This window comes from Anopheles gambiae, chromosome 2, assembly GCF_943734735.2.
Source record: "Anopheles gambiae chromosome 2, idAnoGambNW_F1_1, whole genome shotgun sequence".
NCBI classification, from domain to species: Eukaryota; Metazoa; Arthropoda; class Insecta; order Diptera; family Culicidae; genus Anopheles; species Anopheles gambiae.
This window is the reverse complement of record NC_064601.1, coordinates 52,879,183-52,904,954: the sequence shown is the minus strand read 5'-3', so window position 1 is coordinate 52,904,954 and position 25,772 is coordinate 52,879,183. Positions and strand designations below refer to the sequence as shown.

The following is a 25,772-nucleotide window of genomic DNA, read 5'->3' as shown; positions in this document are numbered from 1 at the left end:
AAGTTATAAGAACAGTCAGCTGCTTGTTACAAAAGAAAGAACATAAACCTACGAACTCGTGGGTCATTTATTTACGAAAACTGCGCCGCTTTGACAAACCCGGGGCGGGCACTAATTTTTACCACACTACGAAACGACTATGAGCACTCAGAACTAAAATCTTATGTCAAGAGAATCACTTTGTTTTGTATAGTTTTGTCCTAAAAATTTCTAAAGAATGTGTGTCTACTGAGCGAATGGATTCGTATAAGAATGGAAAAACGCCTTTACCTTACTTTCTGCTCTGTTTAGTTTTTGTTCGCTGAAAGAAGGGCCTGTATAAGTGTTTCCGCTTCTTTCAAATTTGTATCAAAACTACCACCCGCAAAACCCGTACAAGCATACCTTTTAAATCCTTTGTTTGTTACAATCAGCCTTTTAAGAACAGTGTGGTATGTGTGCTTGAAGAGTTTCGAGACTGCCAAATATACACAACTCGCCTCGTTGCTTACCGTCGCTCAGTTCCGCGTTACATGTTAATATGGAGCTGCACACAAACATACATACACTCACACGCACACACACACGCACACGCACGCACATACATACACACATATAGTAGATATACGTAATCAGTAGGTTCACACAGAGCTTTGTGCTAGTATTACAGCCTTTTTGTTTACTTTTTGTTACGGTTGAGTGAGTTTTGTTTTGTGCTATTTTTGCATTACCTTCCTCAATGGTATCCCCTTCAAAAGAGCATCAATCGTACTGATTTGATAAGGAACAATAAAATGTATAAAACCTAAAACATTTTTTTACTAATTATTCAACAAATTGCCGAATCATTAAACCAAAACAAATTACAAATTGCTCTACATTGCACGCCACCTGCCACACAGTTCAGTTTAAACTGTTTCAAACGATAACTCCTCATATAACTATGCTTTTACGTAGAGCAACGGCTCATTTGAATACGGAACCAGATGGAAGGTAATTTTTTTGTTTACTCCAAATTTCTACATTGTCCAGTATCTACTACAGGCGCATTATCGTAAATGTCGTTTAAGTTCTAGTTCACAAAATTTGCACTAATCGTTTACTGCGTAGGAAATTGTTGTGCTCATTTCCCGTTTGCCCTTCTTTTAAAAACACACGCCACGCATTCTCACACACGCGCGCATTACGCTGCCACTGCGAAGATACATCACATATCGGTTTTGTTATTTCAATATGACTCGCTTACATATGTTGCACACACGCTTGTTTGTTTGTGCCAAGTGTTTGTGCCTACAAAAACAAAACTACTACAATAATTTGCTGCACTAATTTCGATCGCGATGATAGTAAGTAGTAATGTTGTTGGTATACGTTGTATAGAGTAGTGTACTAGGTATGTGGTGTAATAGTATTGGAATTGGATTTAGTATTCGTCCCATCAGGACCACATTACGTTATGTCACTGGTTAGTATTGCAAACTGTCTCGTTATAGTGTGTGTTTAAATTCTATTTCTATTCGACAATTGCGCTTTGTATACACTGTCGCACGTTTTGCCTACACTCCCCCGGTTGAATAGGTCCGACTAACTTGGCGTATATTTTCTAAAATAAAACAGAGATGGGTGATGGTACTTCCCTGCTTCATTTCTGTAGCGTTCCTCAAACTACAAAGACACGTTGTTGGTCGATAAGAGTTGCCTATTGCACAATAAAATCCTTGTGGCCACGTAGAGATTTGAGCTGCTTTTTCAGCTTGGTTACCAAATCCGCTGGTTGTACCTGTACAGATGAAAATGTTGTTAAAAAACAATACCGGACAAGTTGTACCTCAACACTCCAATAGCAACATACCAGTATTGATATATCCCGTCCAACCGCGTTCAAACGATCACGTATTTCGTTCTCTTTAAAGAACAAATTCAACGGCCGGCCGTTGATTTCGGTCAACACCCAAAATGTTAGCGATAATCCGTCACACGATTTTGCCTGTAAGAAACGAGATTGTCCATGCACGTGCACGTATAGTGGTAATAATAATACCATCCAGAATGCTTTCTGCCACGTCACTCACCTTCGGGGGCAATCCATGCCGAGCGGCCAAACTGTTCGGAACAACGTCCACGATGGTGGCTGTGTTACCGTCCCGTATCAGTCCCAAACACTGTCCATCGATCTCTCGTCGTATGGCGTACACACGGCCGAATGGAACACGGCGAATGATAAGCTCAACCTGCAAACAAGCAAACGAGAAATTAGCTCCCGCAATTTGTCCTCCCTTAGTGCGCGTAGTGCGCCTTTCGTGCACCACTTACAAACAAACCCGGTGCCGCCCGGATAGCTTTGTGTGCTTCGGCTGCGGACGCGATCGCAACACCGGCCACGCTGATCATCTGATCGCCAATGTGAAGCGCATTGTACAGTACTGGATGTTCCTTTTGTTTCCATCCCGCCACCCATACGGCACCGAACGCATCAACGAGCCCGATGGAATTGATGCAGTCCTTGCGCCGTAACTGCAAGCGTACGCCGCCTGGATGCATCATTTCGCGGCGCAACTGGAAGACTTGCTGCTCCCGCAGTGTCAGCTTCCGGTTTCCTACAGCGGATGCCGGTGTTCCATGGCCTACTAGCCCGTTGGCTCCGATCAACTGACTACCCTCGGGCACGTTTATTAGCTGATGATGCGGACGGAATGGTTGCGGCGGCGACTGTAACCTTCCGGGACCCATGCCGGGTCCAGCGGCACCCGGAGCTGCCCCTGCGGAGCCGTTTACACGTGGTCCCGATGAAGCATCCTGCCGTGCGTCGGATGTCGATGAGCTACGGCGTCGCTGTTCCGGGGCCAGCTGATCGACACGGACCTTACTCTCTACCGGAGCTCTGCGACCACGCGCTGCAAGCGCGGACTGGTCGATCGCATGAGGTACCGGTGACGCGACCGTCCGCGTACTTAGAACCAGCTCCGTAAGCCCTCGTTGAAGTAGCGGTGCTGTGCGTTGAGGGTGCGGTGTGTAGATATTCCTATCGACAGCTGGCCGCTTTGAAGGACTGCCACCGGTGAGATGTGTGGGAACGGCGGGAGCAGTTGCTGCAGCTGACCCAGGCGGTTTGGATGTTGAGGCCGTACCACTGCCGACACCTTGGCTCCCAATGATGCTGTCGTGTTGAACACGATTTTCCTTATCATTACTGCCAGATGGTTCTGTTTTTCTGCTGCCACCCTTGCTCCCCAGCCTCGCCGGAAGGGGAATATCCGAATGACTAGACGAGCGTGGCTGTCTGCTGAGCAGCAGCACTTTACTGCTCTTGTTAGCGCTTGATTTCGCTACAATTGGGGCAGGGGATACTATCACTGGCTCTTCTATGTTTGACTCTGTTTGGCCGTTTCCAGATGTTACCTGCACGGAGCTGGTCAGAAAAACTTGCTCGTAATGTTGGCTTGATGATGGGTGGGACGACGGCTGGAAGTGGATTGGTTGGCTGCTACCCGCCACCGCGCCCGCAGTGGACGACGAATTTACGGCAATCTGTGTCACGGTGCCGAAATTACTTTCCGGACCCTTGATAGGCGTGGACGAGGTTGCAACGGCGACCTGTACAGTGGCCGGTGCGGTTGGTTGTATGCGCGGCGTTGACGTCACTGTTGAAGCGATCGACAATGCGGACTGCACGTTCGGTACGGTGACCGTTGTGATCTGCTGCTCGTTTATCGATGCAATGATAGACGGTTGCATTGGTTGATCGGCATTCCGCGGGTACTCGCCGCTGGACGGAATTATTTGCACGTTGCTCATATAGTTACGACCGTCGCCTAAATCATCCGTTATGATAGTGGAGACGGTGGTCGTATTCGTCGGAACCGTTGCAGTGACCATCGTCGACGGTTTAGCTTTTGAGAAATTAAACCGGGACACAGCGTGTTTCGGGGAGGATGCCGTTGTGATGGTTGGCGATGGGGTCGTGACCATACCGCTGTTGGACACCTGTATGATGGTGATGTTTGCTACCTGTTCTTCTTTCGTGGATTTCGGGGAGAGCGGGATTGCATTTGCCAATGGTGATACTTTTCGTCGAGTTCGTTTCGATTCCACCCTGCAAAGGAAAACAGGAAATTCGATCAGAGATTGCCTCATTACATCTAAGTGAAAATACATCTAGTTGGCTTTTCGCGAGACTATTCCTTTCCTGCCGTATTTGACACCTGGAAGCCGCGCATTAGTTTGTTTTTCAATACTGTATTTTGTACTTTCCGCATTTTATTTTTGTTATTTCTCATCAATTAACTATGAGCTCACGAGAAGAACGAGAGCAGTGCGAGCATTCTTTGGATCAAGAGTATGCACAGTGTCTGCAACTATTGCGAAATCTTATCCCCAGGTTGGAAGAGCCCATTGACGTGAAGAAAACTGCTCAGTGGATCGAGCGATTTAACCAAACCACTCCAGACCAGAAATCCTTACGAAACCGGTGCGTGCATTTGCTCCTGCAGCAACTGCTAGAAGACAACCTAACCCATCCCTTCATTTTCCCTCATCTGCTCAATGAGCCGCTCGAAGTGTTGCTGCAAAACGATCCCGAAATTGTTGGCGATGGTCCATTGGAATCATTGCACGAGCTATTAAAGCAGTTCCAAACGCTCAACGAACGTACCGATGAAGATATCTGCCAACTTCAAGCGAACACAGTCGAAATACCGAAATCAGAAACCCGCGACGTCCGCGACAAACCTACGGATGAAGTGCATTATCTTGCTCAGTTGCGGGATGCGCTTCGATCTGCCCTGGTGCTCCGTGTGCCGGAGATTATCGAAAACCCAGCGCTGCTAGTACCGGTGCCATCGGAAAACCTGCATGCCGACGATCGCAAATGGCTCACGGTTGTGTTGGAGGGTATCCGTGCAAAAGCCGCCCAAAAACAAGATTCCCCTCCAGTGCGCACCGTAGAATGTCAAACGATCAACGAGCAGACGGAACGTGCCGCACCCAGCGTAGTCATCGACCGTACGGAAATCGAGCGCTACTTGGAGCGTAAGTTTGCCAAACTCTATGCAAACTTTCGTGTGCGTGAAAAGGCACTTGAAATACGAACGCAAACTGCCGGTGGAATGCATCTGATCGATGTATCGCAAAGATTGATGCAGCAGTATCGTCGCTCGTTTCCACCGCCGTCGTCTTCATCTCAGCACCCCGGCAGCAAGAATCGTCGCTCGAATGTGTAATACTCGGATGCTCGGACGAACCAAACATGCACATTAGGGTAGCAAGAATCGCAAACACACACACGACCGAAGTGGTCAGATTGATACCTGTGTCTTAGTAATTCGCGTGAAAGCAGCAAATTGACCTTGAAGGTGAATTAACGGCCACGACACTATTAACGCACCCACGCACCAAGAACAAAGCAGCAACAACCAGAGCGAATGGACCGGACGGCCTGAACATCTAACACACGCCTTCTTCCTTCGCTTCGAACATTCCAATTAACGTACCAGCCATCAATCGCTGAGTCGGTAGTGATGATGTGTTGAGATGTATTTTGTTTTATATTTCATTTACTTTTAATAAATAAAACTAGTATTCAAACCCTTTGTGAATCAAAAGCTAATATGTATTTAACTGGAAGCAATTTAACTACAATTTTCTACTATTTTTCTATGGCTACAATTATTTGCATTACTTGGGATGGACTATAGGTTGAAAAGAAATGCCACCAGTAACACCTCTAACCAGCCGACAACAAACCGGCATTTCTTTCAACTAGCTCTATACCCACGCCTGCCATAGGCACACTCTGAATCACCCGGCGGGACTGTTGGGTCATACTGACCAGCTTTGTCTTCATCTCCTTTTCGCAAACGGTCAACGTTGCGGGGTAAATATAAACGGAGAAGCAGGGAGTTTTACAAATTTGCATTTATTCGTCAAAGAGTTGGCAAGGGAAGGGAAAGGTGGTAAACACTGGACACACCTTTTCCATTTCAGCTTCGTAACCGTCGCCCTGCAAGTTCATCACCTACATTAACTTGAAAAGTGATAGTTTCAATCCCTTAAGTATAACTAAGCATCGTTACAGAGTTTGCAATCTAAATGCAATGAAAAAGAATTTTATCTATTCGTTTTCTATTTTTCTAAATTTACGCATCAGGGGGCCAAATTTCCATGTATAGATATTTTGGTCTAAAAGAAGAGGTGTAGAGTTACTCATTCAGCGTAATTCAGTGTTTCTGTACATGCTTTAACTTATCAGGTTAATCCAGTTAATCATATCAGAAAATCAATGCTATGTTTTTATAAGTTATGATTTCGAAGCACTGAACATTTTATTAAAACCATTGGTGCAACACACATGGTAATATAAATCTACATTCATTTCAATTGCACTCACAGCAACAAAAATGCAGCTTCGCCCATAACTACAATTGCGTTCATAAAAATAGCAGTTCGTTTTAAATATATTTAAAAGACTTGTTAGCAGTAAGATAAATTTCATATATTCACTTTCTTATTTTTTTAAATACCAGTAACATACAATCTTACTAATTTGCATCCCTTTTTATTTTACTTTATTTTTATTTTCAAGTTATTTCAAAAAAGCTTCAAAAGGCTGTGTTCAAAATTATAGCAGTATTGAAAAAAAATATTAGAATTATACTTTTTTTAATTTAAATTGTGCTCAATAATTTTTTTTTTTTCGTGTTAATTCATAACATTATGTTCCTTTTTTCATGTTTAACCATTAGTATCCTGAAGCATTTCCTTTATTTTTAATAACAGCAGCACACCTTGCCGGCATAGAATCAACTAATGACTGGCAACGGGAATCAGGTATAGCCTTCCATGAGTCTCGAACTTTCCATAAATCTTCCAAATTTCTAGGGTTAGCTTCAGAAACCGCGTATTTTATGTCCTTCCATAAATGCTCAATAGAATTGAGGTCTGGAGACTGCGCTGGCCACTCCATAACATCGATGTTATTCGCAATAAACCAAGACTTAGCTCGTTTGCTAGTGTGCTTAGGGTCATTGTCTTGTTGAAATACCCAATCTGGTGCCATTTCATTACCTGCAAAAGGCAGCATCACTTCTTCTAAAATTGCTATGTATTCATGTTGATCCATTATACCCGGTATGCGATAAATTGGACCAACACCATTGTACGAAAAACATCCCCAAACCATGAGTTTTGCTCCTCCGTGTTTAACTGTTTTTACAGTATACTGGGTGCGACAGGCAACCTTTGGTGGACGTCTTACATACTCTCGACGTCCTTTTGTGCCAAATAAAACTATTTTAGACTCATCAGTCCACAAAATGTTACGCCATTTCTCCTTGGGCCAAGCAACACGAAGCTTTGCAAATTTCAGTCGATTTGAAACGTTTCGTTTTGTTAATAACGGTACTCTCCGAGGGCTTCGGCCTAGCAAGTTAGCTTCTATCAAACGTCTCCTAATAGTCACAGTGCTTACCGGTAGCTCAAGGTCATTTTTATTTTTTTAGATGTCGTAAACGGATTTTTTTTAGCAAGTTTCGCGATGTTTCTATCGTCTCTCTTCGTAGTTTTTCGTTGTCTTCCTCTTGTCTCAGGTTTTGCTTCCCATTTTAAAGCATTACTTATCATTTTTGCTGAACATTGTAACGTATCCTGAATATCTTTATATGTTTTACCCTTTGCTCTCATTCTTTTTATCAAATCTCTTTTCTCATCAGAGCAATGTTTACCTCGTCCCATTTCCTGTTGATTATTGAAATTTTTGTTGAACTAAGCGAACCATTGAATGATAATATTGAACTTACTATACGTTTTAAACACGTCTCAGCACGTAACACAGCAAAATAGCTACTTTTCTAGGCAACGAAACGATACTAACCGATCAAATGATAAGCACTGCTATTATAATGATCAACTGCAAACCTGTTTCAATAAGCCAACACGAGCCCCAGCCAATAGAAAGAGACGGGAATATAAATGATAGTACTTCTTTGAAACGTGAGATGACACTACTACATTCTCAGGTGATAAGAGATCAAATCGTAGATCATATATATACAAAAACCGGTGTCAGTATTCTAATGTGTGGCATACTGCTATTTTAATGAACACAATTGTACATGCATACCAACGGTCGGATTCCAAAACCTACCTTGCTCCACTGGACGCCGGTGGCACGATACAGATGGCGGTCGACTTCGTTAGCATAGATGATGGTGGTGATGTCGTTGCTGAAGTTGCCGTCGATTCGGTACCATTTGTCGTTACAGTACCATTGCTGCTGCGGCAATGACTGCTGGAGGATCCATTCAGCAACGTCTGCTTTGGCGACCACGATTCACCGTTGGTGAGCGCTGCAATGAAGAAGCACAGTGGCCATAATTAAAAACTCTGGCTAGCATGAACGCAATATTAAACGAACAACCGAGCGGACGATGTAGTAGAATCTTGACGACCACCGCGCTTAGGAGAAGGTCAAAAATTGGAAAGGAAATGAGAAATGCTATATTTAATTAACTTTTAGCTCTTCCCATCTTTCTTTCCCCATTGCTTCGAACGTTTCGACATTTTCGCCAAAACGCAAACACCTGCTGATCCCCCTCTGCCCTGTCCGACGAACACTTCCGTTCCGGAAGGGAAATGAAGCGCTAGAAATGGGTTCATTTTCGGCGGCAAGAGAAGGCCAAAGCCACCAAACTACAACTCACATGCCTAAAGGTCGGGGTTGTGTTTTCTATCCACCTTCCGGTCATCTCCATTGAGCTCGGGTTGATTTAGAGACGCTAACACCAAAAAGACACCCTGCGCCACACATCCCGTGTTCAATAATACTGCCCTTTGTCGATCTAAAAGCGGCATCCATCTAATGAACGGGGAATCAACGCCGAGGTATGTTTTAGAGAATGAGTTGAGCTTTTGGTCATAGTCTCCGTCGCTTAGGAAGTTTTGTATCGATACAATGAATATAAAAATTGACTTTATTACTTTTTTTTCTTGAAGTTGGTCCAGGCGTACTTTTGCAGTTGTGTATTAAATAGTTTAAAATATTTATTTAAAAAAATATTCATTGCAACTCATCATTCCATTCGAGTTCTACTAAAAGGAAGGAATTCCATATATACTCCACACTTCATTTCAAACAAAGAACAATTATAAAACATTCCTAAAAACAATAAAACTTCTCCTAACGAAATGTTCAGCTCCAACAGCACTGCGGAACTTTTTTCAGCTTCAACTTAAATTTCTTTCTGCCTTTTCTGCGTCTTTCTGCAGTCCAGCCAAAGATGAGAAACATTTATGCAAATATTTGCCACCACTCGTCGCTTCTCGCTATCCGCTCCCCTCCCACCGGAATCGTCTGATCGGAACCAAACGGTGATGACGGGGGCATTGCCATTTCCGGTGCTGAAAGTTGAATCCTCTCCACTGACCACTGGGACGTGACGCAGCGGTATTGGTTCGAGCGTGAGCGTCAAGCAAAAGCGTCCAAAAACGAACGTTTCACCACACACTTTGGTATGCATATTTCAGAACAAATGGAAAGAATCGAGCGTCGCAGTAGTCCTCCATTGCAGCAACTCGTAGAACGGCCAGGGTCCCACATTGGTCATTCTAGAACTCCCAACTCTCAGCTTAATAATGGAACATAGGTACATAATGTACGACACCGGGCATGTCGTCAACACTCTTTGTGATTCGTGCATTGTTTTCCGCCGAAATTGTTCAATCAAAAGTCAAGCGGCACTGTAACCATTGCCTAATGATCACCGATTATGGTGACATCCGGTAAAACACGCGCGGAACAGACAATGGTACGGTCAGTGCTAACGATGGCTTTTAAAATGGTATTTAATTGGTGTTATCAAAATGCCGAGTTTTGCCGTAATTTTTGCAAATGATTGCAGTAAAAATTCCATTAAAATTAAAGGACCAAAAATATACCATTATCTACTAATGTTCGACAATTGTACAAATCATAACAATGGCCCGACGGAATTATTGCATCGGATACAGTACACCACGCCGTAAAAAGCAACGCAAGCAAATCGATGAATTTAATCAATGTAAATCAACATACACATTACGTTACTCATCAATCAGTAGGTATTGGGGCATTTCCCTCGAAGCAAATTGTTTGCATGCTACGCACATTTATCCATAAAAATCGCATCATCAACCGGTTCTGCTTCAATCATAGCATGGTCTACCGTCGCCGCTTTACAGAATGTATCGATGAATGAAGCGCACCGTGCAACGCATCGAATGGGGAACACCTACTGCCATACGAGAACTCCCCCACTTTTCCGCAATTGATATGATCGTTCGTAGAAATCGGAACCATCGACAACAGCGCGGTAGCAATGGCCTCGAATGGGCGATGTGTTGACCGAAGGTGCATGTGTCAACAAATTGTGTGACGTCGTCGTTATGCGGGGACCGTCTGATTCATCGTCCATGGTGGGCAACCCAAACGGTAATCGTAGGTCGGTCCTTCACTGTCAAATGACTAACGCACACAACAGCACACCCAGGGAGAGTGTTTGGCAATACCCCGTGACCATTCGCCATGTTTGTGGTCGCCTTCGGTCCCGACCCTACCTATGAGGGGAGCGGCGGCGACCTCTTTAAGCGATATGTGACCGGACGCCACGCACCGTTAATTGAAGGCAATTAGTTGACAATAGAGTCCAGGGATGGACGCCAATTCTTACCATCGTTGGTGTGGTCGCCATTGCTTATGCCATTGCCTGTCGCGTCGAATGCCTCGTCAACATCACAGCTCGCAGTGGTGGATCGTTCCGGAGACTGCCGTACATCCAGCAGCAGCTTCTTATCGTTAATGGCGCGCTTCAACGATGGTCCGGCCGTTCCGGACGGGTCCGCCAGCACGTTGGTGACGAACGTGGTCGCTAGCGAGGAGGTTGTGGTCGATGTACCAGCTGCGAGTGTCACCAGCGGATGATGATTATGATGGCCGGTGGTAGTGTTGTCTCTGTTGATTATTTTTTGCGGTTTGGGCAAGCTCGAGCCCGGTGTAGAGTCTCGGGAAGGTGATGTGGATGCGGTGCAGCTTTGGGACTCCTCTAGCGGTTGTGGTTCTTCTTCCGAGACCAGCGAGGACGTTGATCCGAGCGACACACTATCGGTTACACTGGCCGGCTGAATCTTACTAGACTGCGCGTTAATACTGCTCACTGCTTGCAGCGGATTCGACAGCAGGTTCATGAGATTCTGGGTAGACGTGTTGGACATGGCCGGTGGCCCAGCTGCACTTCCCCGCTCACCGGTCACCGGGCAGTTTGATATGGATGTGAGCGTGGACGAGTAGCTGGTCCCGGATGAAGATGATGAGGAGGAGGAGGATGAGGACGAGGATGATGACGAGGATGAAGAAGATGATACTGATGACGAAATGGAGCTTGTGGTGCCAGTGTTCGAGACCATCGAACTGCTTGCACCGGCAGAGCCAGACGCTCCGGCGGTGGACAGCGATGAAGATTGTCCGCTTGCGCTCGCCCCGACGCTCGCATGATGTCCGTGGTGTTGCTGCTGTACCAGGGATGGTGGCTGAACACGCTCGATGCCTGGTACGATTGCTGCCGGCACGGGAGGGGTCGCCGGCAGTGGAGAGGTCGGATCGCGCGTCGGGGCCAACGGAGGGCGCACCTCGGGCAGCCGGGAGTAGAGATTTTCCTTCGGCGACAATAGCTTCATCTCGCGCAGCTTCGAGCGCAGACATTCTACCCATTCCTGCATGCATTCCCAGGTGTTGGCATTGAAGCGGGCCACCTCGCTGCCAAGCGTTATCACAAATTCAAACTCCTGCTCCACGGAGACTAGGGCGTGCGAGACGTGCTGGACGGTTTGGAGCGATAGTGCCCACTCCGGTCCGTGCGACGGTGCTTGGCGTGGGTCGCTGTAACCCTCCAGGAATGCCTCACAGTCATCGTGCACGCAAAACACCACCCAGTACCTATCTGGTTTCTGTCATCGAGAAAGGGAGAAAGGCAGAAAGAGAAGAAAGGGAAGAATTTAGTAAACGTACTTTAAGAATTTTATGATAAAAATGTAATGTGTAAGTATTAAGAAAACAATGTAAAATACATTTTCAAAACACTTTTGCACAATTCTATTCAAGGACTTATCGCATCAAAAGAGCAGTATTATGCAAAACTCAAAGGCTAAATTTGAAACTTCATGTTAAGCTCCGACTGGACCGTCTCCTCGTGGCAAGGACTGACTATCCGGCTGCGTAGAATTAAATCAAGTCTCCAAAGCCTGTATAGGCCGGCCTGTCCGCGTAGCAAGTTTACGCCAAATAAAAGTAGAAGAACTATTTATATAAAGGGTGATCCACTCAAAAACAATTCTTCTGCAAGACAAAACAGTTCTTCTGCATATTTTCAATCAAGACGTTATGTACAAAAAATGCTAAAAATATATGAAATTAGAAACAAAGGTTGTAGTTTTAAAATAATCCAAAAACTATAACCATTTTAACAATATTCCATCGGCTTTAGACAACAGCATTAATCAGAATCAGGATGATCATACTCTGATCTCTAGGCTATTTTCTACGTTAAGAAAAAGCGTTCAAGCAAAAAAAAACGCCAAAATGCAAAATACTGTGTTTTTTGGATCTGTTTTTTTTTTCTCATTTTGACTGCATCTCAGCAACTACACAGCGGGCCACGTCCAAAAGCAGTCCGATCTCACTTTATTGCCCCACGCTCTAATTGCGATTCGTTTAGGAAGATCGATTACGACGTGTCCGCACACGTTCCGCTATATTTAATCGGGATCCCAAGCCCAAACGCCCTGCGACCGTCCTGTCCTCTGCGGTCATCTCTTTACCGACTCTAAGAATCTTAAGGTGCGAACAGCTGGTAAGCTTTCTACCAGTTCTTTCTTCGCCATCTGGAAACGCTGGCGGTTAATGGACTTTGTGCTCTCTCTCTCTCTCTCTCTCCGAACCAGCTGTACGGCCGAACCTATGCCGCCACTAGGGGTATTGTGCAGGTCATGCCTCGTACCCAACATTCCATTCCACCTGTGCTATGTAGTTGCCCGCACAGGTCTCGACATACGATCGATTCTTTTCCCCGTCTGCTGATCGCGATCGCTGGCACAGTTTTTGGAGCAATATGTTTGTAGCTATGATAGCCAGCGTACAATTTGCAGCCCAGTCGCATTTGCATTTTCGTACGATGCAACTTTGACTGTTTCACACCAAAACCTAATAAAGCAATTATTTTTGGACGATCCATTTCACCAAAACAGTCGATGGATCGATGATTTCTCCGGCACACACGGGGGAACAATTACGATTACTTATGTCGGTGTCTTGAGAGCAGATTAAATGGAAACTGTGGCCGCAAACTGTGGACAAACAAACAAACACACATAAACACACACCACTTCACACCTTTCAATTACCAAACACGGCATCGTATGCAGTTGCATTCGCAACCCGACGGGGGAAGGGGGGGGGGGGGGGGGGGGGGTCGATTCCCTCCTCTCTGCCGCGTCCGCCGTTACACCATGCGCAAAGAGATCAACATTTTTGATATTTTAAACACTTTCTTCACGCCACCACACTTCGGTTTTGTGTGTTTGTGTGTTTTATTTTTGGTTGCGCGCTTTGTTTCTTCGGCTGCCTGAGTGGTTTAGTTGCGCACGATGGTAATTTGTTTCATTTGTTTCGCGCAGCCCTTACGCATAGCGGCTGAAGTGAAGAAACCGTGTCCAATGCCACATCCGCTCTTTTGTTGAATAATGACGAATGAAGAGAACGAACCCACCACCACCGCCATCAGCACAGCCTTCAAGGAGCTTAAGCTTGAGGGCAAAGACAAAGCCGTGTTTAATATGTGTTTTAATGCTGCGATTTTTGGTTCACTGCGGAGGAGCAGCTAACCACACAAGGGGGAGGAGGGAGTAAGTGGTGCGTTAATTTCTGCCGGGCGGCTTCAGTACGCGGTACATCAAGCATAACAATGCACAAAGTTTCGATACAGTTTTCAGTTGGACAATCCATTGCAAGAGTTTGTCATCAAGGGGGTCGCTAGCAGTAGCGTTGGTTATGCCTTGCGGTTACTACAACCATGTGTCGTTCACAGTGGCATTAGGATAGTACAAGTATCGCCTAAATCGGGGAAAATGATGAAGTGTAATGGAAATAAATTAATTTTTAAAATGTAGACACTACAATGACGGGTTGAGCGACTATCCAGGGGCGAATCGATATTGAAAACATTAGAAAATATGATTCCCTATACTAAAGGGAATTCCATTTTTTTTAGTGACCAAGTTTGGATAATTTTAACCCTTTTAGAATCACAGCAACGTTGAAGTTTTGAATATCGACGGCTACATTAATTTTTGAATTTTACTTTCCTTTATTATACTTGCCCACACCTCAATAAAATAAATACTTCTATTAAATTAAATTAAACGACAACAGCATGGAAGCTGAGTTGCGCGCAAGGATGCTGGCTGCCAACCGGTCATTCTACAGCCTGAAAAATCAGTTCACCTCAAAGAACCTGTCGCGACGGACGAAGCTGGGACTATATAGTACCTATATAGTACCAGTACTCACATACGCCTCTGAGACATGGACACTGTCCAAATCTGACGAAACCTTCTTAGTCGCGTTCGAAAGGAAGATGCTCAGAAGGATACTTGGCCCCGTATGTGTGGAAGGACAATCTATAAGGAAGGAGCCGCTATAATGACGAGCTATACGAGATGTACGGCGACCTCACTGTCGTACAGCGTATAAAGCTCGCCAGGCTCCGGTGGGCTGGGCATGTTATACGCATGGAAACGGACGACCCAGCCCGTAAAGTCTTTTTAGGCCGTCCCCAAGGACAGAGGAGGCGTGGTAGGCCCAAATTAAGGTGGCAAGATGGCGTGGAGGCGTCCGCCATTAAGGCCGGGATAACGGACTGGCAGACGAAGGCGCGAGACCGTGAGCGGTTTCGGACACTCCTGAGGCAGGCCAAGACCGCAAAGCGGTTGTAGTGCCGGATAAGTAAGTAAGTAAGTAAATTAAATTAATATTAAAAGCAGTAGCATTTTTGTAACGCTCTTTCATGTTCGCATTTTTGTATTGTATTATACATCAGTTACTCTCTAATCGTCTAGAATTTTGCTTATCTACCTCCCTAAACCATAATCTTCTTCTTCTTCTTTGGCACAACAACCGTTGTCGGTCAAGGCCTGCTTGTACCCACTAGTGAAGTGAGCTTGGCTTTCAGCGACTTACAGGGTTTTGAATCATGTAAGGGAATAGTTCAATCACTTAGGGGAATGTTTCATATCGGTAGGGGAATGTTGCAAGCAAGCTGTGGAAGTTTGCAATTGTAAAGGGGAGTGTTGCAATCGATTAGGGGAATTTTGCAAGCGTACTGTGGAGCTGTCATCAGACTGTGGGTGCCGCTGTAAATACCTCAAAATATTTTCGTCAATCTTACTAACTTATCATGTTTAATTATGGCTCCGCAGCAGGATTTATTTAGTTTATCGTGTGTACTGAGCTGAATCCCACAGAAAAACAACTCCAAATGATGTTAAAAAAAAAACATCATCGGTATCAATTCGAAGCTTTTTATAGCGGCACCCACAGTCTGATGACAGCTCCACAATACGCTTGCAAAATTTCCCTAATCGATTGCAACACTCCCCTATATGATTGCAAACTTCCACAGCTTGCATGCAACATTCCCCTACAGATTTGCAACATTCCCCTAAGTGATTAAACTATCTATCTTCTTCTATATATATAAAAATCTCGTGTCACGGTGTTTGTTGCGAGCAAACTCCGAAACGGCTGGACCATTTTCAACGAAACTTTGCACACACCTTATGTTGGTATGAGAATAGGTTTTAAGACTTAAAAATCGTTCAGATGTAACACTAAATTTAATTTAAAAATGATTTTCTAACTCCCATACAAAGAGCAGGATTGTTGTTGTGTTGTATACGGCACTTTGACACTTGGTGTGAGGAGCCTGGCGGTTTACACTTGATCATCGAATCCTGAGGGGATACGGGCACGATACAACTATCCCAAGTAACATATCAATAATAAAATATTTTAATTTTTTTTTGGAATAGCTAAGTTTGTCGGGTCAGCTAGTTCCCTTATATGATTCGAAACCCTGTATTGTTACCATAGCAGGATAGTCAGTCCTACGTATGGGGGCACGGTCTATCGGAGCTTGAACCCATGACGGGCGTGTTGTTAAGTCGTACGAGTTGACGGCTGTACCACCAGACCGACCCAAACCATAATAGTACGATAAAAATGTCTTACTTTTCTCAATATTCAAGTTATTTCCTAAACAATAACAATGCATCATGTAATTCCAAATGGATAAGCTTATCACTTTTCACCTTTCAATAGATCCAATTTTCTAACAGGCCCCCAAACAAAAAAAAACAGCAATAATGCTATTCCAACCATCTACAGCAGCAATCTAGAACCAATAACCTTTTCCCACTTATTTGTTTCAGCACGCACGTACACACATGCACACGCGAGAAGTGTGATCCAAAGTGGCCTATATGGTGGTACGACTGACTGATTAAACCATAGAGCCATTCTTCTCACAAATCCTGCCGAACGGGGCACACAAATTCTATCCAAAATCCATCACAACCACCTCTAGTCAGGCATGTTCTACCTTGCCGCGATTCTTATCATCCTCCGGTCCTCTCGTTATATTTTGAATGATTCGTGTTAGTTTAAACTTCCTCTCCTTCTTCTTCTTTCCATACGATATTTTACTTCATCCCACCAACTGCTGTAGGTTTTATTAATCCGCTTCCGCGCTTAACCTTGACAGTAAATCAACAAGACATGAGAGGCTGCCCCCTCTGCTGTCGCGGAACAAATTAAATAAAACTTTATACAATCGCAGGCCAACCTCCGTGGGCAACCTCCAAGAAAAAAAGCCACCCAAAAATCATCACCTCATCCCTTCCCTACCACCCCGGGTTTATGCAGGATAGGTGGCAGAGGCAGGCCAGGAGAGGGGCTAAAACGTGGTCTAAAATTTGGTCGGGTTACGGACTGCCACACGCAAGCCGGGTTTATGTGTGTGGGAACAACTTTTAAAACAGTCTCATTGCCTTCGCCAACAAACGTATATTAGTCCAGCTTCGTTTGCCTTCTTGCGGTTTTGCCGACCGTGCCCGACACGGCACACGAGGCCTCATGTCGAACTCGTCAGAAAATCGCTCAATCGGTTGAGTTCGTGAATGAAATGGGGGAAAATATTATACACGCAATGCGAGCCACGCTAAACTTTAACCAAGCTGCTTTTTAGTATTTTGGCAAGAGAGGCATAGCAAGACATGTACGAACTCTATTATTAAGTAGTGTACAATGCGAACTTATGGATAATAGAACATTCCACTTCAACATCAAATGGTTGGGGTAGGTGAATGTTTTGGGGCAAAAGTTTGGTCAATACATTCGAGACCGCTTTTTGTTAAACGTATTTAAATTCATCGAAGACGTACAAATGAAACAAAATCAGCTACTCTAACAATTGTTAGCACAAATACATTGTATTTAATGTTTAAAGTTTTCTTTTAGCGGATGCTACACGTATTTTCACGCTATCTCCAATGTTACTTGTAAAGCAATTTTTGAAACGTTATATTTATATTCATGTATAGCTGATTTGCCCGGCTTCACACGAGATAAAATTGATGTCTCGTTTTAATCAAAAATAGAAGAATATGCAATCCGAGGAGTGCAAAAACAATGATTACAATGATTTCAATCATTTTATCCCAAAGCTTCGATTCTTCTTATCTGTCGTAATAACAGTAGGTAATTAAGATCTGCTATGACAATCATCCGTTTGGATACCACTGAATTTTTGGTTTACCACAGAGTTTATTGGGATAATATACCATATAACATATACAGGTACTCCCAGATATACGCTATTAAATATTAGAATATTAACGTGAGTCGAATTTCGATGTTTTCGGTCTAATTATAGCTAATTTTCGTATAATCTAGCTTGAAGTGGTAGGTTTTAGCCACTAATTATTTATTTGATCTGATTTCAAATGAAAATTACAATTTTATACCGTTGAAAATGGTTTTTAAAATTCGACCAAAAGGGAATTTATTTTGAGTTTGACATTTGATGTGTCAAATTAGTATAAGAACTGTCAAATTAAGAAAAACGCTTACACCGAAATTACGTATACCGAGGAATACCTGAACCTTTTGAAATGGTTTTTAAATTCGACCAAAGGGAAGTTATTTTGCATTTGACATTCGATGTGTCAAATTAGTACAATTTTCTCAAAGAACTGTCAAATGTATGAACGTATACCAAAATCGCGTATATCGAGTATGGCGTATATCAGGGGATTATCTGTACCCATATACCAGCACTAAAAAGCTATCGCGATTGCGAGGCCTCATGCGAGCTCGCAAACTGCTCGAATTTGCTTGCGGGTTTTTAAAGCCGGTGTAAACCGCACTTCACGCCGAATGTTAATTAATTAAATTAAGTTTAGTGTAACATCTGAATATGTAGTAAGTCTTAAAACTTATTCTCATGCCACCATGAGGTGTGTGCAAAGTTTCGTTGAAAATGATCCAGCCGGTTCGGAGGTTGCTGGCAACAAACACCGTAACACGAGATTTTTTTATTATCATGTATGTATTTATGTATGTATGTATGTATGTATGTATTAAATTCAATAAAAAATATTCTATGAACATAAATTTGGCTATTTGTAGATAAAACTATTAGGAACAAATATTAGGTCCAAATATTAGGCTACAATGTATCCTAAGAAGACTAGGGAAGATTCATTTTCTTAATTGAACAAAAATCACATATTACATCCAATATCCTACCAAACTTGAAACATTAAAGTTTAACCCATCCAACAATTATATTGTATACATATAATGTTGTCATAATGCATTAGTAGAACACTACGGAGTCACGGCAGCATTCCCGCTTCAACTTTGACGGCTTGCACTCAAATTCGATGGCTGATATTTAGTTACTCATGAACATATTCAATATAAGCGGAAGTCGACTGTGATTTTTTGAAAAAAGTTTCGAATGAAATGTATCAAAAACATTAGCCAAAAATTCGATTTCTCACTTGATTGAGGCAGACAACGCGTCGACACGCTACAATGTGTCTCGGCACGTAATGGGTACAGTACAATAGCGCTTTACCTTACAGTTCACAGTCCAATAGAACGTGGGCTTAGGAATAGAATCCATTCTGTTGTACGGCATAATCATACTGCTAGACAGGTGAACGACGCCGCACTGCAATTGAGATCCAGCAGCGTACTGAGTGGCCCTTGCAGGGCGGGAAAACATATTAAATATACACAGCCGTTGCAGGGCCTGCCATACCAGCGGAGGCAATAAATTATTGCTCAAAATATGGCGCCCCTTTGTCTGCTGGTGCGCGCTGGAGCTGACCCGTTGGTGCGTTAACAAAAAAAGCAACAAAAAGAGTTCCCATACACATGACCTAGGATTGAATTCCGTCCCACAACCAAAGCGTTAGTGCGCTGGGTGTCCTTTTGCCGCATGCAGCACCGTTATCGATGCAAACCAGCGCTTGGCAAATAGCTGAAGGCCGTGATTTTTGTATGTTTCCAGTAACAAAAGGAAAACATATCCATCCACATCAACCACCCACTGCTGAATCTTTGCGTGAACGAGCCACGAGGCCGACAGAACAATCCTTGCTCCGCAAAGCCGGAAATCTGAGCACCGTTCACAATAGGTTTGCTTGAGAAAATGCAAATGTGCATGGCATTTATCTCACATTCATGATTGACCATTGCGCGGCCAAAATACGGTCCCGTTTGGCTCGAAGTGACTAACCACGGATCTCCATGGTCCTTTTTACTAGGAATGTAATAGATTCCTTTTCTTGAACGTGTACACTCTTTGGCCCGCTGTATAACGAATGATGTTAACATGCCCGTTTTGAGCACTTTTTTTAAACTCAGCTTTCTGCAACAAACCTCACGTCCATATCAAAATAGTTTTTTTTTAAAGCGAAGCACATTCATTACAAACATAATGATGATGAGCCCAAGGTGACAGCCTACAAACTGCTACTGCGAAAGTCTTGCGGAGCGAATTCCACCTTGAGGGGACCACACTACACTCCCACCAAGCCAAGACATCCAAACCACATAGCCCAACAACAACGGCCGTACTTCAACAACAACAATGCTTCTCACAATGCCACTGCTTTCTCACATATCCGGTAAAGGGTTGACGGTGGGTAAAGATAGCTGAAATATAAAAAAAAACCCAACCCTCGGATGGGGTGGCAAACAATCGGTCACAATCGGCCGCCACCAACAACAACAAGCCCCGACCTACAAAACGAGATATGCGCGGAATTATGCGTAGCTGTGGCGGGACAAATGGCGTAAAACTCCGCACAGGAGGACTGACATGAGTATTTCCGCTGCCACCCGTCCCTTCCTCCCTACTCCCCCCACTCTCCTTTCTTCCTTTTGGACGCTTTGTGTTAGTATGCTGAATGACAAATCCCCCTGAGTGAATCAAGAGCTGATTTTTTGTCTCCCTTTCCATTGATTTGTGTCTCTCACTCACATGAGTATGAACACACAATGGCGCTAGTCGGGAAGGGAATCTGTGGAGGTATGGACGTAGATCACGCGTGCATTAATACTTTCTCCGCGATTTTGGTCTCTACTTTGACGTGCAACGATTAAGAATCGAGATTTTGATCAACTTTGGTTGTACATTTGGGGAAAAAGAAGAAGACATAGTCCATAGGGCCATAGTTTGAAGCGCTGCTGTTTTGTTTGCTTCTTTTTATGGGGCATGAGAACCGGATGCAGCATCAGCCAGCAGTCAAGCGAAAGACAGATGATAAGGGTAATTCTGAAGGGGAAAGTGAACATAGCCACTCGTAATCGTTTGACCGTTTAGTAAACTTTTCAGGAACTCCCGTCTTCCAAATTTGAACTAATCTAATCAGAAATAACAAAAAAAAGTTTTTAATCCTAGCATTGCCAAATATGTAACCACCACTCATTTGACTCATTCTGCTTGTGCTTGGAAAAGTAAATGAAGTGACAAAACGTTATTATCAGAATCGTTGTACTAAATGCTACCTATGTTGATGTATAACAAATTCGTTCAAGCGTATGCTTGCGTAGTATGAATCATTCTTATCAATTATTCAATTCCAATTCCAATCAATTATTAAACTAAGCATGCAAATAAATATGCTTGGTTTTTTCGAAGAAACATTAACAAGTCATTCGATTCAATGGTTCTATTTTTGTAGCTATGTTTGTAGGTATCATATGTTTTATCTTATCGAACCGTGGCTCAGAGCACATTTGAGAATTTATGGGAACAAAACCAATATTCAATCGTGCGCACGCTTGTGGGTCTAATTTGGCTACTAAGGATCTTGCACTCTATAGCATAGATTGTCTATATTTTCGAAAGGTTTTCTATGTGAATGAGTTGTCGTGATTATTAGGCATACAACTGACAAAATGACCACAATTAGAGCAATGCAAATCATTGTATCCTGACGCAAAAGATGGCAAAACGTACAGTTTTTCTGTGGGAACGATGGACACTGAAGTTCTTGGTTTATGTTATTTTTGCTATCAATTATCAATGCAAATATGCTATCAATATGCCGCGTAGGACGTTACGCCAAAAAGATGAAGGCCAACAGGACGTCATGGACCAACCAATGCCTGAAGAAGTAATTGAGATCTGCAGGCAACGAAACACCGGAGAAAATAGCAACCGTATGTTGTACTGTTATTCGCACAACCTCGACGAGGCACTAAACAAAATAGAATACACATTTTCTGATAAAATATGAGAATAAAATAATGCCAGTACATTGTCACAGTCGATGTTTTTATACACGATGGCCTACTTACTGGATGATACGCTCAACTTTTTGGTAGTTTTTTGCTAAATTGCTGATGTCATTTGATAGATAAGCTCTCGAAGTATCGATAAAGTTTTTAAAATGGAAGATTTTCATACATTTTATATCCTATTCTGGCTGAAATGTTCAAAACGATCGTAATTTGAAATCAAACGATTGATGGTACACTGGTATGATAATCATAAATGGACAAAAGAGCCACATTAAAGGTCATAATTTAGTTTTCATCAGCGATAAGGACCACTTCAACACGGAAACAATGTTTTTTTTTTTTATATACGAGCTCTGTAAAACGCAAAAGAATATCAGTCGAAAGGAATGAATCGTGAATTGTCTGTAAAATAATAATAAACACAAATTAGGCCTGACATTTTTAACATCTGGACGTATTTCGACGTGCGAGTAGTTTTTGTACAATACAAACTTATGGGCATGATGTAGGATGAATTTAATCTTCTTAATCCTTATACTAGTCTATCATGCTAAGCATTACCGCCAGAATAAGACTTAAAAGATATAATAATTCTTCATTTTAAAAACTCTATAGATGCTCAGAGAGATTACCTATTAAATGACATCAACATTTTTTAGTCTAGATTGAGAACTGGCCACGATATTTGCAAAAAAGAGCATGATTTAAGCACGACTGCTAGGATTCCATCAGAACCAAATTGTGCTTGAATTGTGCTTTCATGAATGTGGACTTGTTGTATGTCAATACAATTAAGTGAAACATTTCTGATCGATTGTGTTATGGAAGTAGAATCAGAAGTAACTTAACAGAAAGTGGGGCCATTCACGATTCTAGTCAGCTTTTTGTATGGAGTTTGACACTTGAAGGCAGAAATCATGTAAACACTCCATACAAAACCACACATAAAACTAGCCTGCAATGTTCAGTCTAGATTATTCTAGCCTCAAAGCTAGAATTAGATTCGAGTACCTGTTCGAAAAAATGGCAAAACAAAGTGATGTTTACATTTAACCCAAGGGGCATTAAAGAGATCAGGTGATGGAATCTAGAATCAAAGTGTATGTAGTCCAGGTGGTCTCATGATAGCATGATTTTTATAACCACATTTGAATGTCACTTTTTAACAAGATGGGTGAAAACTTTTGCTCATTCGAGCTTTCTGGAGGCTTGACGAATACACAAAACACTCTTAAAATCTTCATTCAGAAACAGAAGCGTTCTGTTCATTCAGAAATCAGCCTTCTAAATTCATACACTTTGGGATAAGCCCACCTGTATACCCACTTAGATAGCTGCTCGAAAACTGCTATACAATGCAAACAGCTGACAAGCTGAAATTCAGCCTACGAACTTAAAACGGAAAGGGCCCCAGCATCAGTTTTTTTATATATTTCGCATACATCAGGAATAGTGTTAGCTTGGAACTTGGGTTTGTAGGATAGCAAAGACAGATCTGCATTGCTTTTTTTCTCTTCCGAATCTGCATACGATCAGAATGTTATAAATGCTCAATACTTTAACAGTCGTTCCTTCTGTTTTTGTCCCCTTCATTATTAAGAATAAATAAAATCCCGCTGCTAAACTGCTAAACAAATTTGTTCGGTTATCCGAACTTTGCCGATCGCTGAGGCAGAGAATTCGCAAAACATTCAATTTACTAAAACAGAAGTTGTATAGTTTTAGTTATTTTAATATAATAATCATTATGGAATTCTTAAAACCTTCCTTTAAATGGGATTCGCATTACAAAATTATCTCTTTTGTTGGTTGGTTACTGGGCTCCAGTTAATTTCACTTTAATCGAACCACGAATACGCTATTTGCTCTAATGGCGCACAAATGTGCAAGAAGTTGCTGAATTCGTGACAACCATTCAGATTTTGGCCACCAAACAAAACAGTGATGTCTCAACATATGATATCATGTTATAACTTGTTCCACTTATGACTAATCGTTCTGTAACTGATATTTTTGTTTATGTTTCTTTATGTTTAATTTATGACTTAACATAAACTAAAATTATTTTTAGTTAGAGAGGAAATACTAAATCGGTTCTCTCTAGAATCCAATGCGTCTCGTCAATCGATTACCGAGCCACCCAATTAATACAATAACTATGACTTCATTTCAACTGCTCATTAGACGTTGTTGGTATAAACCAAATGAGAGGCTACGAAGTAAACGGTTACCAAAAGTCACTTTAAATAAATATGTTCACCCTTAAAAGCAACTACGTGCAATGACGCTCGCGTATCGTTTATTTTGTAACTAACCCGCTTACACTATCCAAGCAAGCTGCAAATAGTATATCCCATGTTTGTGAAGTTCGTTTTCATAACAAACAGATAACAAACGAAACACAAACGCGTTTAATAATCAATCCCACCAGCTAGCACTCTGTCCTCCCCCCCACATTGCCAAACGGCCCCAAACGGCGAAGGACATTGGTCACTAATATCTTGTCCCTTTCCTTGAGTCTACGCGTAGTTACGGGCGGACTACATACCTTGGCCAGCACCGATGGTCGCCTGCTATCGTTGTTCAATCGCCGCAGCCAGCTGTTTTTGTGGATTTCGCGAAACAGTGCCGTAATGGGGGGCCGCGTTACCACACTGCCACCCCCAACAGCCCCACTGCCACCACCACCACCACCACCCGCCACACTTATTCCACCTCCTGCAACAGCAACACCGCCACCACCGCCTCCCGGCGGAGGTACGGTGGAGCTGCTACTTCCAGGGCTCAGTTCCATCTCGGGACTGCCCGATCTGCTACACTCTGCCCGCTTATCGCACACGTACGATCACCGTTTATCACAGCAGAAAAAGCAAAGATGATGCACGACACGATTCATCCACTCGTGCTGCACGATATCACATTTCATTGCACCACTGCTGCTGCTGCTGCTGATACTTCTAGCCACGGCTGCAGGACACACGGCTGGTCGCAGGGCAGCTGAGCTGAGCAGCTCGTTGCCCTTCAATTGCGATTGCAAAACGCAGGTGACGCGAGCTGGGGACCCTTTTCCACCTCCCCACCTAATATGCTGCTGCTCACTGGTAAACGCACTTACACTGACCACAGCGTGCAATATTTTTCACATTTGTACACCATTTCACTGCCACGCCAACTGACCCGAATTAGATGGCTCGGCGACCGGGTTGGCTTTACTGGAGGAAATACTCCAAAATTGCACTAATCGTTTCGCACGAGCAAATCGGTTGTCGCACTGGTAGGTGAGCGAAGTAAATATTTTACTTCTTGTTTTTATTACACTCCCTTGCGTGGGGTCGCTCCACAACCTCTCACCGTTGTTTACTGTGCTAAATGTCAACGCAACTCCCCGCACCGCCTACTTTGCCAACCGTACCAGTGCGATCCAAGCCTTCCATTCGCTGAAATATCACTCGAAACGAGACGCTCTCTTGAAACGAGGGAAGAACTCTGCATCCGAAGTACTTGCTGGTTTGTTGCTGGCAAGGGCAGCAATGCGATCGCAAATTGCTTTGTTTGACTTTGCTCTTCTGCTTGCTCCGTTATGTTAGTGCCACCACAGTTCTGCTCTTAATTTGACGCATTTCCGAACATATGACGATTTCACTACCACGGAGCTTAACTTTGGACAAGCGAACACACGAGTGACACGCACGACAAGTTTGGAGGTAATATGCTTGGGCTGGTATTTTGCGTTGCCCGTTCAATTTTCTTTCACCCTTCCTTTTTTTTGTTGTGGACAACACTGTCGAAGCGGGGGGTGACAACCTTTCCGAACAAGCAAATTTGACGTTTCGTTTAACGGGAGGTTGTTCCATTGTAATGGTATGATGGCGGATGGCATGAGAGAAGCAGGTCT

The 25,772-nt window shown here is 43.3% G+C and overlaps 1 protein-coding gene across 1 annotated transcript; it reads right to left on the bottom strand.

Moving 5' to 3' along the window:
• Positions 1 to 20: 20 nt before the first annotated feature.
• LOC1274468 (mucin-19) lies at positions 21 to 25,688 on the bottom strand. The gene is made up of 7 exons (XM_061645933.1): positions 24,426 to 25,688; positions 10,680 to 11,952; positions 8,120 to 8,321; positions 2,293 to 4,072; positions 2,052 to 2,210; positions 1,832 to 1,966; positions 21 to 1,759 (listed from the first exon to the last, which is right to left on the bottom strand). Exons 1-7 carry the CDS (start codon positions 24,669 to 24,671, stop codon positions 1,679 to 1,681), a joined length of 3,876 nt encoding a protein of 1,291 aa, XP_061501917.1. The 5' UTR covers positions 24,672 to 25,688; the 3' UTR covers positions 21 to 1,678.
• Between the last annotated feature and the right edge of the window lie 84 nt (positions 25,689 to 25,772).

Bases quoted from the DNA above. Each gene is read 5' to 3' on its own strand.
- LOC1274468 (XM_061645933.1), bottom strand. From the start codon at position 24,671: ATGGAACTGAGCCCTGGAAGTAGCAGCTCCACCGTACCTCCGCCGGGA. The intron at 11,953-24,425 runs GTATGTAGTCCG...TCTCGATGACAG, and splicing joins GACCATCGGTGCTGGCCAAG to AAACCAGATAGGTACTGGGT. The intron at 4,073-8,119 runs GTAGGTTTTGGA...TTTCCTTTGCAG, and splicing joins CCGGCGTCCAGTGGAGCAAG to GGTGGAATCGAAACGAACTC.